Source organism: Phalangium opilio, unplaced genomic scaffold (assembly GCF_054372755.1).
Source record: "Phalangium opilio isolate 3A_F unplaced genomic scaffold, DU_Popi_V2 ptg000082l_1, whole genome shotgun sequence".
In the NCBI taxonomy this organism is placed as follows: domain Eukaryota; kingdom Metazoa; phylum Arthropoda; class Arachnida; order Opiliones; family Phalangiidae; genus Phalangium; species Phalangium opilio.
The window spans coordinates 12,469,821-12,487,226 of record NW_028324189.1 but is presented as its reverse complement, the minus strand read 5'-3'; the positions used below and the strand labels follow the sequence as shown (position 1 = coordinate 12,487,226).

Here is a 17,406-nt window from a genome sequence, read left to right as displayed (position 1 = left end):
AAAACTGAGAATATTGCGTTTTCAAAGTCATAAATAGATTAACGGTAACAACCAAGTTTATTAATCTCTATTCTAATACACGCTATATATTTTAACATCGCAAATACAAATCTACAATATTTAAACGTATAATATCTAATCTATTCTGAATCAATTAGAGTTTGCTCTTTTAGGCTTACCATAATCATTAGGAATATAATTAGACAATTAATAAGCCATTAAAGCAAACTAAGAATGACTCATTACCGATTGAACGACTTACATATTTAATACGTTAATTACCCTGATTTCAATTGGTGTTTTCGAATGACGTCACTCTTGGTGGATATTAAAAGTGATTACGTATGAATTAAGTTTATCAATTGTGTTGGATTTCACGTTAATTACATTTTAAATCCCTCTTCGCTGATTGTTTACACGCTATTTGATTCCCTTATTGCCACGATAGAGTCAAATACATACGAAGGGTTTGGTCTGCGTGATGATTCAATGAGGATTAAGATAAAATTGGGGATAGGTATGAAGTTTGAATCCTTTAGACAAGTGGGACTTCATTTGAAATTTTGTATTTACATCCGTGGTTCGTATGACAGATCAGATATTGGCGAATGATAATAACTTTGTGTAATTTACTTCTGGTATCAAACAAATAGTCACGAACTTCATACGTAACACCAGAAGTGAGATGAGACTAGAAGTGAAGGGCTCTAGCATTGGTAATAGATCCTGGCATTAGTGAACAAATTTGAGGATTTTACGCCGCTTCAATTGCGCTATACGCTAGAGAGAAAAAAATTGGTCGAGTTCCAAAAAATTTCTTACCCCCTTCCCCTCAACCTAAAGCGGCGAAACACGGACGCGGGTGCTTGAATCTAGTTCGGCCGTCTACCGCCACGAGCGTCTCACGTTTTGGAGGGAAAATTCAGAAACCACTACCAGAGGGCCAACCGTTGGTATGTTATCAAGAATATTCACTTTCGCCAAGTGAAGAATTTGGTTAGCTCAGTACTTCTAGTCTCATCTTACTTCTGGTAACACTAGCTCAGTTGGGGAAATATATTGCCAACTTAATGGTCAACAAACAAAACAACTCATTACTTTTAATCAACCTTAAGTGACTAACGCATAAATATAGAGGACATATCTATTATCTAACATTACATAAATAAGGGTATCCCCTGGTAATGGCTACGTATTGACCCGACTTTTAAATTGAAATAACCTTTCTCTCCGTTTAATTAAACTTTCAAATTAGCCTAAAAGTTTTCGTGCGTATGAATGAATTAGGATGGTATAAAATTAGGCCTACATTTTCGGTAGCAGGGCCCTGCTCACAGGGACACGATTCCCGAATTAGGAAGAAAATTAAGTTTCAAAACGCGTGTCAACCTTCATTTAAGTTTCCCCGACACAATGGCTTGGAATTGTTAGTCTCTGGGGGAATGTTAAAGATCTCAAGGGGCTTTGATGGAATAAAGGGGTTTTGACTTGGCGGATCATTGAGCAGTGTACTGTTGTTGTTGTAAAGGTGTTTCTCTACATAATCGATCTATCCAGAACACTGGTTTGTAGTTTAATGGAGTTAACATCCATTCCCGGTTTAGAATCGAAAGCGTATCGGGCGATCGAACTCCTGGTGCGTCCGCAACTAAGTGGACTGCCGTTAACAGCCGATGTCACCGTGTTGTGTGATCTGGTTGAATCTAACCAACGATATACACTGCGTTGGTTTTATTATAAAAACATCCATAACGTCAAACAAGAAATTTAGAAATACCAAATGTCTATCGCTTCAATGTTCAATTATTTCTAAGCATTCAAATTAGTGTTAAATTAATTCGTCATAATGAATCGTCCAACGTGAGCGCCTTCTCTTATTGGCCAGGTGTATCCCCATTGGAGCGGAATAGCACGACATACTGAGCATTTGTTAGTTAGGTCTAATGGGTTTCGGTCTTATCGGACCCCGAGGAGCTGGTCACTAAGTGTAATAGGTGTACAGTGCTGTACTTTTGTCTGTATTAAAGTCTTTGTACCAGAAGTGAGATGAGACTAGAAGTGAAGGGCTCTAGCATTGGTAATAGATCCTGGCATTAGTGAACAAATTTGAGGATTTTACGCCGCTTCAATCGCGCCTACGCTAGAGAGAAAAAAATTGGTCGAGTTCCAAAAAAATTTCCTTCCCCCTTCCCATCAACCTAAAGCGGCGAAACACGGACGCGGGTGCTCGAATCTAGTTCGGCCGTCTACCGCCACGAGCGTCTCACGTTTTGGAGGGGAAATTCTGAAACCGCCACTAGAGGGCCAACCGTTGGTGTGTTATCAAGAATATTCACTTTCGTCGAGTGAAGAATTTGGTTAGCTCAGTACATCTAGTCTCATCTCACTTCTGACAGTAGTAAAATGTAATCCGTAATCACTGGGAATCTGACAGTGAATAGCCCCTCGTCTTTCCCCTATTGAACTACGTTGAACTATATACGAATAGACATTTGGTATACGTCACAGATACAAAACTTACAATATGGCCGACTCATTCGTCGGTTATTACTGGCGCAATTGCACTTCAACGCGAAGCACATGTTTTTACGGAAATTCTTGTTGAAGCCACCGTAAATGATGGGATTCAAGGAGCTGTTAGAATAGGCGATAAACGTCGCGAAGTACGTCATACCGGAGAACCATTCCGGTAACTACAATTAGAACGTAATTGGGAAATATAATACCTTTCCAGTATAAGTTCATAAGATGTGTTCCATAAGTTTGTAATCTCTGGTTACAAACTGGAGCTTGTCATGATGTGACAACGTAGGTCATAGATTCGAGGTAAAGCGACGCCTGGTGAGTGAGGCGCTGTCAAAGGCTTAGTATTCAGACTAAATGGGAAGATGGAAGTCCTAGAAAATTAACCGAGTGTAGTACTTCAATTCTCGCTTCCATCATTCTCAAAATAGCTCCAGTTGTAAGTCTCTAGCATTACGAAGTATTGGTAGTGTCATACTTATGGAACATACATATATTATAAACTTATGCTGATAGTTAAAGCTCCCTGAAATACGAACCTCTCCGGATTCTCCGCTGGAATGGACGTAGATGGAATAGAGAACTATTAACTGGAGTGGCATCCAACATATGACGAAAACTACCATTACTAAACACACCATCTTGATAACCTGCCATTCATTATAAAGCATTTAAAATTAGCTCATCTTTAATGGAAAATAGACTACTTTGTTCTTAAGCCTATTTTTGGCTTAAGGCCTACAACTTCTAGAGGCGAGTTATAAACAATACAGAGTGAGGACTACGTCGTTAATTCCGAGGCACCAGGAACTGACGTGCGTCTAACGCGCAAGGGGGTAATCACTATAAGCGTAAAAGGTGCACCCTAAGGGATTACGCATCGTCTTTAAAAGCTCCTACCCTTGACAGTTCTACAGTGATTAACCCCTCGAGCAGTAGGCTACCTTTAATTCATTTTCTCGCCCTAGGTTTCCAGGGGCAACGAAAATAACTGGAGGACCCTCGAGGCCTTGATGCTCATACGTGCTCTAGGGTATTTTTAACCCTTTTTTGGAGTATAGAAACGAATTCTATTTATATATGTATATAGAACGTTTTACTTTAACAGATGCAAGCGTTTTAAAATGACCTTAAGTAACGTAAAATCTCCATTTTCCACTTGTAACATAAGTTCATAAGATATGTTTCATAAGTTTGTCACTGGTTACTGAGAGGTTTTCATTAGGTGACGTAGGTGAAACGTTATAGATTCTCGTAAACCGGCGCCTGGTGAGACGCTGTCAAAGACTTAGTACAGACTAAATAGGAAGATGGACTGCAAAACCGAGTGTAGTTAATTCTCGCTTGTCGTTCTCGAACTAGTTCGAGCAGTAAGTCTCTAACATAACGAAGTATAGGATGTGTCGTCATACTTATGGAACATAACTTATAAACTTATGCTTGAACGTATATATCTAACAAAGGATAAGTCGTTAGGCCTAAGAATAACGAAACGACCATTTTATGTTTTTGGGAAAACACTATTCCATATGGCAATGTCATTTTGAATTCAAGATTTACTGGGCGTAAATGGAAGGAGTAATATGTCTATTTTTTAAGAAGTAGACCTATTGTAACTTTCAAACGCGTTTCTAAGGGTTTTAAACTCGTTCAAAGAAATAGAAAAAATTATTTCGGGGCTTACAGTTTTTTTGGCCCGATTCTGAACCACCATATTGGCTTCATTGGCTTCACCAGGAAGCTTGCTGACCCACAGTCGCCAAATAATTAATGCGTACGCCGTCGACATGACAGCAACGGGCAGAAAAAATAGCGTCACAGTCACCAATGTGTAGTAGATCTTCTTGGCCGGGTATGTTCCGACACACAATTCGCTTTTAGGGTCGTATTGCGCTACTTGCGGCCAAGATTCTTGACAGTTGGTTTCCACATAATCACGCCACTTCAAAAAGAGAAAAACAACAGAGCGAGACATTTAATTACACCAGGCTCCAGAACAATGGTCTTTTTTTATTGGTTCAAGAAATAAGACAATCTCAATGCTCGGGCCATTGTTGAGAATTGTATATCTTGATACACAGCACAGTACAGCACCATCGTTTCGGTTCGGTTCGTGACCTATGGCTTGAATCGATTGGTAACCCGGTAGCCGCTATGTTTCGTGTCGGATAAGGGATATCCGGACTTGAGTGAACTTTCAGATATTTTTTACTGTTTTTGCTTTACGCCTGAAGCGTTGCTAAAAGAAAATCCTATATACTCCGTGGTTTGTTGGTAGATTTTTGCCTTATAAGCGATGTGAAGTATTTCAGGAATTTTGCGAGGCTGTCTGTACATATAGCAAAGTTCGTGTTTAGAATGTAAGCCTTGTTTACACTGGTATATTCTTAAATCATTTTCATGAAAGTAACAAGGCCTAGCGAATGGTAAAAATTATTGCTGCAAAAACTTTATAATTGAAACGTAAAAAAGTGTTATATCCATGCATTGACATACAAATTTTGTACAAGCAATTGATAGTTCTTTTTCAAAACGGAATTCAACGCGAAGCATTAGTTTATAAGATATGTTCCTTAAATGCTAGAGACTTACTGGGAACTAGTTCGAGCGAGAACGAGGCGAGAATTGCCTACACTTGGTTTAGCAGTCCATCTTCCTATTTAGTCTGCATTGCTAAGCCTTTGACAGCGCCTTACTCACCAGGCGTCGTTTTATCTCGAATCTATGACCTACGTTGTCACTTCATGACAAGCTCCAGTTTGTAACCAGTGACAAACTTATGGAGCATATCTTATATACTAATGCGCGTAGTGATAAGTGCAATGTATTACTTCAATACATGGAGAGAACGCAAATCAGGGTTGTTTGATTTAAATCAGTTGGATTTAAATCACTGATTTAAATCAAGCGATTTTTTTATAAAAATCATTTATTTATTTTATTTTTAAAAAAAAAATGTTTTCGAAGATTCCACGAAATAGTTTAAGAAACTTAACTAGAAAAGACCTATAATTAAAAACAATTATTTTTTAATTGGTTTTGGCATATTTCAGTTTAAGTTTTCCCCAGAACTCCAGTTTGACTTGCCACTCATGTGGTCAATTTTAACTGGAGTAAGATTTGAAATAGGGTTCGAAATGAAATAGTGGTCAAGCTAGTCTTTTTGTACAAGCATTTGAATAGTAACAATCAGAAAAACCTTTGTAGAAAATATCCAATAGCTGCTTAAATGTCATGATTATTTTGCTTGGTCATGATTATTCATGTTGGTAATTTACTAACTAGTAGTTCAATAAAAATCAAAAAAATCCGATTTAAATAAAAAAAATCAACAACCCTGACGCAAATTAATTTAATTACCCTGACAGCTGTAACTATTAGAATTGTTGGAAAGACAAGAAAGGGGTCGATCCTTACCTGAATTTCGTAGTATTTCCGGTAAATTATGAACGGTATGGACACAATCATGGACACAACCCATATGACTGAGATAACAGCACTCGTTCTCTGCTTGGTAATACGGACGTGTAGAGGCCATAATATAGCTATCAGTCTGTCGAATGATATGGCTGTCAAAGTTAGAACACTCGCCGCTAAACAACACACTGTAAAAAAAAGAGAAAACTTGAATTAACACTGTCACTTTAGTTGAGCATCAAACACTCAGCAAAATTCGTCATGTTTAGTCTACCTCTTCCCAGGCTGAAACTCCACCTAGATAGGTTGAAATTTTGGCTACACAATTATACCTAGTAGCTGTATGTATTCCTACCGAATGACGAAATAAACTAAATTAAAAAAATACAAACCGCAACCCTAATTACAAGTCCTAATTCAACTGTAAAGGCCAGTTACAAAACGATATCCGATAAAATCCCGAAGGGGCATTAAGATTGTTGACAGTACCGAACTGAACCGAACGAAGCAAACCGCGTAAAAGCATTTTATCATCGTTTATATAATGATTTCCAATGACGAAACCACTACCTTGTAGCGAAAGATAAAAAACAAGTACTTTTCACCATCCATATTGATTCATTTGGGAAGGGCAATATTTTCTTTGGCAGTTTATCTTTTCCAGCTTATCGGGTTCAGTTGAAGTTAGTACAATCAGAAGGACATTGTACAACGTCATTGGAGACCGCGTGTTCAAAAGCAACCAGAACCCTTTTATGTTCTTGATCCCTGTCCCAAGTGACCAAATGATAGTTAGAAAACTTTGAGTAGATGCTTCTTCTCAAAGTCTAGGTTTTTCTTAACATAAAAGGAACTTTTTTTCGCTTCTGGATAAGCTGGTAAGAAATGGTCAATGTACTTGAAGTTGTAATCAAAACCATAACGGAGAATGTATCTACGTATCCGGTGTATTAGAAATCTTTTACTGTATTGACATAAAAAGCTTAAACCCCTTGAGGCGACGTTGAGAGATGTATATAGAAAAATAACTTAAGGCATATGCCATCAATCCATTCGTATATTATTTTCCTTTTTCAGCGAAGGATTGAAGCTTTCGGATTTTTGAACTTCAGAATCATTCGGGATTGGTTTGACTTATTATTTACCCAATTTATTGGAAAAGATACTCTTAACGTTGCCTACGTAGGCAACGCAGTGAAGTATGTTTTCCTATAACTTTTCAGACATTTTTATGGTTTTTTTGAAGACAAATCACAAACAACATTTCAAAAATTCCGTGACCTTTTTCCTGTTTTCCCCAGACCACTTTTCGAATTATTAATCTTTATAGAAGAGTCAGCAATGTTCAGTTTTCTTATTTTTAATTATTGATACACGAGCGTCTTAAAAATACACTAGCTTTTGCTATTACTATCAAAAACAAATAGGATTAATAGAAAGTAAAGAAGTAGACGACGTGTTAAGTCCAGTAACCGTATCATATTTAACGTCAGAAAGTACAGCGATGATTGGTAGACGAATGAAGCTAATAGTATTAACAGGGATAGATTTAATTTTAGATGTAGGAATGGAGAACGGTTAGTATTTACTTCAGTCCGACTCATAGCTCAGTATAGAGCCCCTCCCTCCAACACGTAACGAAAATTTTAAATTATCTTATTGGCTCACTTAAACTACGTTTTGATGACGTTGCTGGTGGGGACGGCAAAAAATACGTTACTCCTTTTTCCCTCTGTCACTATGACCCGCCTCTTCTTTCATATCCTCCCCCTCTGTTCCGTGGAAGGGGGTCCGGGACTTTAACGCTCGCCCAGATTAGTCTGTTCTCTATTCCTACTTCTAAAATTAAATCTATCCCTGGTATTAACTAAACACAATTTTAAATAACCGATACCAAAATACAATATTGTCTACATGAACGTAGGAAGAGCTCCTTAGATAAACATGAACATATTCTCTCGTTAACAAAAGTGTTTTAAAAACTATATACATTTTTTGAAAGTTATTTCCGCGTCATTTTATTTTAAAACATGCCAAAATAACGTGTCTGCTTGTGATAAGGATCCATTGAAGGTAATATATTTCTTACATAAACTTAAAATCCATTGAAAACAGTGTCCCGCACGATCAATAACCCGATTTTCCTATAAATAATCTCTGAGGAATTTTGCGTACGCTTTCTTATAGCGATGTTTTGAAGCCGCGTTTTTACACCCTTTAAAATGTTATTAAGCAACAAAATAACTTTGCATCCTAGCTTACAAAATAAAATTTTGCATACATCGTAAATGTTTTTTTATTTAAAAAAATTTAAAAATTTCATCCCCCAAAGATCCATTCTTATCGTAAAATTTCTTAGATCGCGTGAACCCCTTTTGGAAATATATTGGCTACTAGATAAAACCTGAAGCTAGTTTAATTCATTTATAACACCAAGAAGTCATATCTAGTTTATTAGGGAGAAGGTATAAATTCGCCACATTTCTAGCTTTATCTCCAGTCCTAACGTAGGTTCGGAGATAATCCTCGCCTCTAAATTACAACCAGCATCTCATTGGTTCTTGAAAACTCACGTCAGCGCGAAGCGAATGACGAAAATTACGTATTTTCCGACTGAGGAGAGGCGAAATAGCCCGGCCTCCTTTTACATCCCCCCTTGTATTTCGAAAGGGGGACTGCGACTATGGCGTGCGAATACTTAGGCATCTTATACCTTCCCCCTAATAAACTAGATATCACTTCTTGATAACACCATGCAGTAACACTCAAGCTATGACGTTGTTGTAATTAAAAGAGCCTTTTAAACCTACCGATTAAAATTGTTTCATTTAATTTAATTAATATAATATTTATATTTCAATTTATTTATTTTATTTATTTATATTTCAATTTATTTACTTTATTTATTTATATTTCAATTTATTTACTTTATTTATTTATATTTCAATTTATTTACTTTATTTATTTATATTTCAATTTATTTATTTATATTTCAATTTATTTATTTATATTTCAATTTATTTATTTATATTTCAATTTATTTACTTTATTTATTTATATTTCTATTTATTTACTTTATTTATTTATATTTCAATTTATTTACTTTATTTATTTATATTTCAATTTATTTACTTTATTTATTTATATTTCTATTTATTTACTTTATTTATTTATATTTCAATTTATATACTTTATTTATTTATATTTCAATTTATTTACTTTATTTATTTATATTTCAATTAATATACTGAAGTTACTTCCGATAAATGTTAAGTCACATTTTCTAAGGCTTCTACACATATTAAGATTCCATTGTCACATAAAAATTCAGTCAATCACACTTCCATGTTTTATGCATGTTAATACATTTAAGTCAAAAAGGCATTTTCACTCCGCAAAATTTGGACCTGGCAACGGTTACGGTTACTCCTTCATAAGCGGAAGTATTAGTGTAACATTACCACCGGAAATTATCCGGATATTGCCTAAATTCAACAAGGGAAAGCTAACAAAGTGGAAATACTGAATATAAAAAAAAATAAAATAAACCGAGAAACACTTTCTAGACGATGTTATAAGTAACAACCACGTATCTCTAGTGTTTTAACACTTAAATGTTACTTCATATTGCCTGTAAGAAATATTAATTGAAAGCAAACTTGAGCATCGATCCTAAAAGGCTTTACTTTCAGGTATTATACCACCCCGAGTCGTCCAAGATAACGAGAGCTTTAAGTTAATTTGAATACCAAATAGGTCTCTTTTCTTTACGAATTACGTGTAACAAAATGGAAAGATTCTAGAAACTCTAATAGGAGTATATCACGCTCATTTCCGAATTTCACTTGATTCTAGGCCAAGTTTCGAATTTGTTTTATTAAAAGGATATTATATTACTGCCTCAAAATGAATCTTATGGAATTTGTGAAACTTGGTATACATCCGACCAGAAGTGAGATGAGACAAGAAGTGAAGGGCTCTAGCATTGGTATTAGATCCTGGCATTAGTGAACAAATTTGAGGATTTTATGCCGCTTCCATCGCGCTTACACTAGAGAGAAAATAATTGGTCGAGTTCCAAACAGATTTCTTACCCCCTTCCCCTCAACCTAAAGCGGCGAGACACGGACGCGGGTGCTTGAATCTAGTTGGGCCGTCTACCGCCACGAGCGTCTCACGTTTTGGAGGGGAAATTCTGAAACCGCCACCAGAGGGCCAACCGTTGGTGTGTTATCAAGAATATTCACTTTCGTCGAGTAAAGAATTTGGTTAGCTCAGTACTTCTAGTCTCATCTCACTTCTGGTCCGACTTAAGACTTCGTTCGATATGCAAATTTAGAAGAAAATATCTTGGAATTTCTATGAATGTGAACCAACTAGGTTCATCTTTTGTTATCCAATATAAATTTAAATCTTTGAAATTTGACTCGCTTGAGAGATTTTTGAGTATATATTTGTATATTCTTGTATACTTAATTCAATTTCATATTTTTAAATATATGTCTTATCTTATGCATTTGTTATGTAATTATAAAATACAAGTTGAACCAACTCTTATACAAGGTATTTCTGATAAGTCTGCCTTAAAGGCCGACTTCCATCGAAAAGAGTTCTAGCGAACTGAAAACAGAGCATCGAGACTAACAATGGAGCGACCGTGCCGATTTTCGAATCCCCGCTGGGGTAAAAGATGGAAGGATTATAGCTAACTGAAAGCCGTGCTATGTGTTTCTAGATACACAATAGAGAATTTCCATCAGGGAAAGCAAAAATTCGAGAGGAAATAAATTGAAAAGGATTTCTATTGTTCATCTTCAGTTCGCTAGAACCACATTGCACGGCTCTCAGTTAGCGAGAACCCTTCCAACTTTTGACCCAGAGGGGCTTCGAAAATCGGCACGGTCGCTTCATTGTTAGTCTCGATGCTCGGTTTTCAGTTCGATAGAACCCTTTTCGCTGGAAGTCGGCCTTTAAATTAAAGGGTATGTTCTTAAGGTCAAACTGCAAGTGGAAAAGGTCAAAGAATGGCGCAAAGGGTCTACAATATTTTGTTACGGAGGATATGGACTACGAAACATTGATTGGCCCCTAAAACAAGGAAATAATAATAGCGCATGTGGAGTAGTTAGGTTTGCATTACCAGCGTATGCACACTTCTTCAGCACATTTAATAGCACACTTCTGCTTGATAAATGTTCATCAAAGTTTGGTATAACCATATATATTTAGTACAACAGCGATTTTACTAGGCCTCGTATTTGAAACTTCGAAAGAAATTACAGTAACAATTAACCTTCCCATCGTATACGCCAAATAATAATAATAATCCAAGCTTTTTCTATGAAGGGATTTCCACACTAAGCCAGTGGCTTGTTTACAATGCATAGAGGGTATGGTGGCTAGCCCCTATGCCACAGCTAAACGACAGCGCCCTATACTAACTATTACCGTTAACCTCTGCAAGTTTTGACGGAAAGGAGAAACCGGGTTGGACCGTGGAGGAAAACTCCTTTTAACAAGCTGGGAGAGAACTTGCAAACTCTACGCAGAAGGATTTGTACCCAGATTTTCACCCGGTGCCACAGTCCGGGATCGTACCCGGGATCCTCTTGCTAAGAGGCGAAAGCGCTAACCGCTACGCCACCCCACCTGATCACGAGATAAAAAAAGTTTCCAAAAGTAGCGTATCCTGTGCAATTCTTCGTAACCCAATCAAAAAAGAAAGTTTTCTGACCATTTCTTTATGCTTTAGGTCTATATAACTGTGGTCTAAGGGTATACAGTACCAAAAACGGCCCTCAAGGGACAAATAAAGAAACGCCATCGTTATAGCAAGACCTAATAAAATAAAAATCTTGCGATGGATCCTATGGGTGATAAATATTTCGGGAATTATATACTACATATCGCTACGTAACTTGGTTGTGCCGGTTAAACCTCGTTATCCGATCATAGAGAGTTGTTATAATGATAGGGTCATATATTTGCCGTTTATACTGTCATATCCCTAGCGAAATGGTATAATAGAGACAGTATTAAAGGAGCTGAAGAGAAAATAAGCTTATAGTTTGCGCTTTGGCTTTGCGCGGCAATCTTCGCCAGGGATGATTGCTTCTGTTTATTTCTTTATTAGAAAAGGCGCTAGATGCAGACGCAATTTTTGATAAGTGTCTAGGAACGCATCATCTCTCTTGGGATTGCATTCTTAACGATTTAAGACACTTACTTTGCGAAACAGTCTAATTAAAGGGAGATTGAAACTGTGTATTTTTTAAGGGATAGGTATATTCTCAATGGTGGTGGATAAGAAGAGCCTTTACATAATTGAGAAAATAGGCCACTTTTAGGTAAGTTTTTGAATGAACCCACTGAATTTCTTTTTATACTAAATTGCAGATCTATGAAACTGGGTTTTGACCTAGAGGTCGGACGTTTTGGAAAAAGTGTACGAGATTTCGAAATCCAATTTGATTTCTTCGGATTCGGTTCATTTCAATTGATTTCGACGGATTTTGTTTAATTTCAAAATTCGATAAAATACAATGGATTTCATCGAATTTTGAGATTTTTCCCGTGATTTCGAGGGATTTTGCGATATTTCCCCTAATTTCTTTGGATTTTGAGGTTTTTTGCGTAATTTCCTCGGATTTTGAGATTTTCTCCATGATTTCGTCGGATTTTGTGATTTCCTTTGATTTTGGATTTCATGAATTTTGTAATGGATTTCACGATTTCTTTGCTGATTTTGTGATTTCGTGATTTTTTTTTACTGATTTTCTGATTTCTTTACTGAAATCAGCCTTGATTTCGGATTTCTTAAATTGGATTTCACGTGTAGCGGAGTAGCGTACGGGATTTCATGAATGACCGACCCCTCGGTTTTGACTGACGTATATACGCCTTTGATTTCAACAATATATTTATTTATTTTTACTAAATGAGTAATTTTGTATTATCTCTAATCACTTATGATTCAATTAAATTTAAATCTATGAAACTGGATTTTGACTGATATACACCTTTGATTTTAACAGTGTAGTTATTTATTTACATCTAAATGAGTAATTTTGTAGTTACGTTTGATTTAATTAAATGAAAATAACAAATAGAGAAATCATATAAGTCGGTCTGCAGTTTAGTATACCAATTCTTCCGTTGGCGGTACTGCGATTTTCGGGAAAAATAAGAGCTGGTCCGCTTTCTCCAACACTATACATAACATAACGAAGGGGTCGAAACCATAAAAATATATTTAATTAGGCCTACGTTGTATTGATTAAAAGAGAGACTAATAGTAAGGCGTAAAAAGAAAAATGCCGGAAAATAGAAGCTATTCAAACCATCTTGCAACCGAATAGGCCTAAATAGTCGCTCCTACATTACTTAATTTTCTCAAGCAAATTTTGTAAATAAATTTACCCTATTCGAAGCTCAAAATTAGATTGAAGATGTTTTTAAAACGATAGGAGATCAAGTACTTAACAACAATTGAATAAAGCAAAATTAACTTACTTTGCGCGAAGCTATTAAACTTGCAGAAAAATGGTCCCAAAATATAAAGCGGATAAATGTTATTAACCAAATGAACCCACATGCAACAAGCGCATATTAGAAGATCGGCCAGTGCCAGGTTAACCAGGTAACAGTTAATCGTTGTCCTCATGCTACGATTGGACAGCACCGTCACTATAACCATAATATTCCCGATTAGCGCCACGATAATCGCCACGACGTAGAAAAATATTTTAAGATACTCTCGCCAAGTTAAAACCAAAGAGTCCGGTATGTAACCCGGATACTCGTAAATGGTAAAGTTAAAGTCTTCGATAGTGGTGCTGTTACATTCCATAGTTAGTACACTACACTATTAACGTTATTAATTAGTTTTAATCATTGTTTTCAATTTTTACCGGCCCATGAGGGTAAGTTAACGGCACATCAACCAACTTTGTCCATGGATCAGAATTCAAGTGTTTCTCTCAACTGCCTCTGTTGGACAGAAGTAACATCTAAGCTATACCCGCCAGAGATGAGAGAACTTAGAACTACTAGATATGGTCAGAATCTTCGGCGCAAGCGCGTACAGGACAAACTCAGTTGTTAGTAGAATGGCTTTAACCGTAGCCAACTCTCATCTCATCTCATCCTTGAAAAGGAGCTCTCCCTCTAAACCTCCAGGAAGGATACTGGGTAAATTTTCCGATCCGATTTTGGCAAAGTAAACTTTAGTTTCCCGAATTTCAAAAGTTGAAATCCTTCTCTTTTCTATCTAGCTCAAGTGTGGATTTTAGTTCGTACGCGTAAGAAGGGATACCACGATGTTTATATTGTCTTGTTTAGTATAGATTTACGTATTAAGAATGAGAAGAATTCTACTGGGGAAAACTTGAGTAGAAGTAGACTTCAAGGGAGTTGTAAAGACGCTAAACAAAATTACAAACATTATATAGTACAGTGAGAGAGTGGTGACTGGAGAGTGGCCAGGGAATATGGACAACAGCCTCGCTTTACATTATAAATTGGATTCTATCCCGATATACAGGGTGTTTCTGATAAGTGTGCCTTAAATCTAAGACCATTAACAACCCTCGGGACTCGCAACGCAATAAGATCCTCGTATTGAAATTTCCGCCTCTAGGAGTTACGGCTGTTTTCGCGACAAGGGTGCCACTAAGTGGCAACGAATAGAAACTTATAGGGTGTGCAGAACTTCCGGCTCCGGATATCGCTTAAAAAAGAAATAAGATCGTCTTCTTCTAAATTCGGAGGCCGAGGGCGCAACGGTTTACTGTACAATTATGGTAAAATAGCAAAATAATATATCGCTAAATTAGCTTGATATCTGCAATATGGTAGTTAAAAAAATATGTACACGTTAACATTTTCATTCTCATCTTCTTCGTCGTGATCCGCCATTTTTAAATAGCAAAGAGGAACCTGTAAACCGGAAATTCGGTACCCCCTAAAAGTTTCCTCAATATACCGCAAGGGTCGCTAGGATCGCGCGTAACAGAAAACCACGAAAAGTAGAAAGCTTGCGTTGCGAGTCCCGGGGGTTGTTAATGGTCTTAGCTTAAATTAAAGCTAATTACTTCACATGTGTGACTATTTAATTGTTTAGGGGTCAATCAATGCGTGGGAGCCCATCTCTCCTTAACTAAATGTTGTAGACCACATGATCTCGGACACTTTCCACTCATTTTGATCCAAAGAACACAACATATCCTTTGAAACTATGCCAGGCTTATCAGAAACACCCTGTATTTTAATTTGGAAATTTAGTATCTTTCTAACTACGATAGGGATGCTACGTTCACACCATAAATTTCAAACTGCAAAAATATTGGAACTAAATTAACAAGTAAACAATGAATTTCAGTTTCAAAAACAACTTTTTCAATTACAGTCCCATTTGTATCGAGAACGTATAGCGCTTAAATCGATTCGAAATGTCGTTAATTATACTTACGAATATTAATTACACTTCAAAAACCAAGCATTTGTTCCTTTGTTATTAATTAATTATTTTGACATCGGTATTAAATTGTTTTAATTGATAATAGATAATTAATGATGTTATTAAGGCATCTCCCGAAATCCCGTAATTAGGTCTATGCTTGGAATTTAATTTCAACTATCGGTATCTATGATTAATGGAGAGAAATTTCAATTTCTGCGTGAAATTCAGTATTAGATGTCGTTAATTTCAAATTTACAGAGTGCTTTTCCTAATACCTACAACTATATATAGGACTATAGTTACTTCGGAAGTGAAATATGCAATATATTAAGAGGATATGACTGGCCCTTCCTTTTGCAATATTACGAAATAGCCAAGTCACTTTATTAGAGAGTTTAAGAAATTGACCCATACCAGAAGTAAGATAAGGGACTAGAAGTACTGAGCTAACCAAATTCTTCACTTGGCGAAAGTGAATATTCTTGATAACACACCAACGGTTGGCCCTCTGGTAGCGGTATCTGAATTTTCCCTCCAAAACGTGAGACGCTCGTGGTGATAGACGGCCCAACTAGATTCCAGCACCCGCGTCCGTGCCAGGATCTACTACCAATGCTAGAGCTCTTTACTTCTAGTCCCTTATCTTACTTCTGTACACACTTCGTTGCTGTAGATGGGGTCACAGAGGCTTCGTTATAGGTATGGAGATTTCTCCTCCATTTCACCTATTTCCTCCAAGTTCATGGTACGAAAGAGTTACGATTATGGTGACTCCATTAAGATAACCATAACAATGTCAAGTGAAATATTACAAGTCTTTAACCACTATAGCTTAAGTGAAGGCATTTGCGAGAGAGAATGGTGCTAATATAAACCAAGTAGGTACACAGTCGTTAGAAGGCTGTGCTTTTAAAAGACAATATATTTAAGAATAATTTCTTGGTTATTTAAATCGGCTTCCTGTAAATCAATGTGAAGTTAAATGGATAAGTAATATCAGAAATGGGATGAGACTACCTAGAAGTAAAGAGCTCTAGCATTGGTAGTAGATCCTGGCATTAGTGAACAAATTTGAGGATTTTATGCCGCTTCCATCGCGCCTACACTAGAGAGAAAAAAATGGTCGAGTTCCAAAAGCATTTCCTACCCCCTTCCCCTCAACCTAAAGCGGCGAGACACGGACGCGGGTGCTTGAATCTAGTTGGGCCGTCTACCGCCCCCCCGCGAGCGTCTCACGTTTCGGAGGGAAAATTGAGAAACCGCTACCAGAGTGCCAACCGTTGGTGTGTTATCAAGAATATTCACTTTCGCCAAGTGAAGAATTTGGTTACCTCAATACTTCTAGTCCCTTATCCTACTTCTGGTAATATGAAGTCAAATGATAAATAGACCATCATATTTCTTTAGATCTAATTAATATTATGCTAAACTTTTTATTTTAGGTAAGAAAATTTATTTGAATTCAATATCTCAACGTTTCAACCTTAATTTTAAACTGCACACCAAATTTAAGGTAACCCCAAGAAGCGATATCTAGTTTACTAGGGAGAAGGTATAAATTCACCACATTTATAATCTAGCTATATCTCCAGTCCAAAAGACGTAGGTCCGGAGATAATCCCCGCCTCTAAATTACAACCAGCATCTCACTGGTTCTTGAAAACTCACGTCAGCGCGACGCGAATGACGAAAATTACGTATTTTCCGACTGAGGAGAGGCGAAATAGCCCGGCCTCCTCTTACACCCCCCTCCTTGTATATTGAAAGGGGGACTAGGACTATGGCACGCGAATACTTAGGCATCTTATACATTCTCCCTAGTAAACTAGATATCCCTTCTTGGTAACCCTAAAAGAATTTTCGTAATAATAAAACATTTAAAGTTAATTACCTGTAGGAATGTTGTTTTTTTTACACACGCGGTATTTGCGACGTTAATGAATTAGTTAAACTTTAGAATAAATACGGGTAAGCTTTCTTTCAGCACTTAATCGGGGCTAATTAAC

The 17,406-nt window shown here is 36.8% G+C and overlaps 1 protein-coding gene across 1 annotated transcript; it reads right to left on the bottom strand.

Moving 5' to 3' along the window:
* Positions 1–50: 50 nt before the first annotated feature.
* On the bottom strand, positions 51–15,361 carry LOC149651769 (QRFP-like peptide receptor). Its single transcript, XM_089846973.1, has 6 exons — positions 13,363–15,361; positions 5,941–6,128; positions 4,208–4,465; positions 3,063–3,173; positions 2,522–2,693; positions 51–1,703 (listed from the first exon to the last, which is right to left on the bottom strand). Exons 1-6 carry the CDS (start codon positions 13,787–13,789, stop codon positions 1,537–1,539), a joined length of 1,323 nt encoding a protein of 440 aa, XP_089703099.1. The 5' UTR covers positions 13,790–15,361; the 3' UTR covers positions 51–1,536.
* Positions 15,362–17,406: the final 2,045 nt, after the last annotated feature.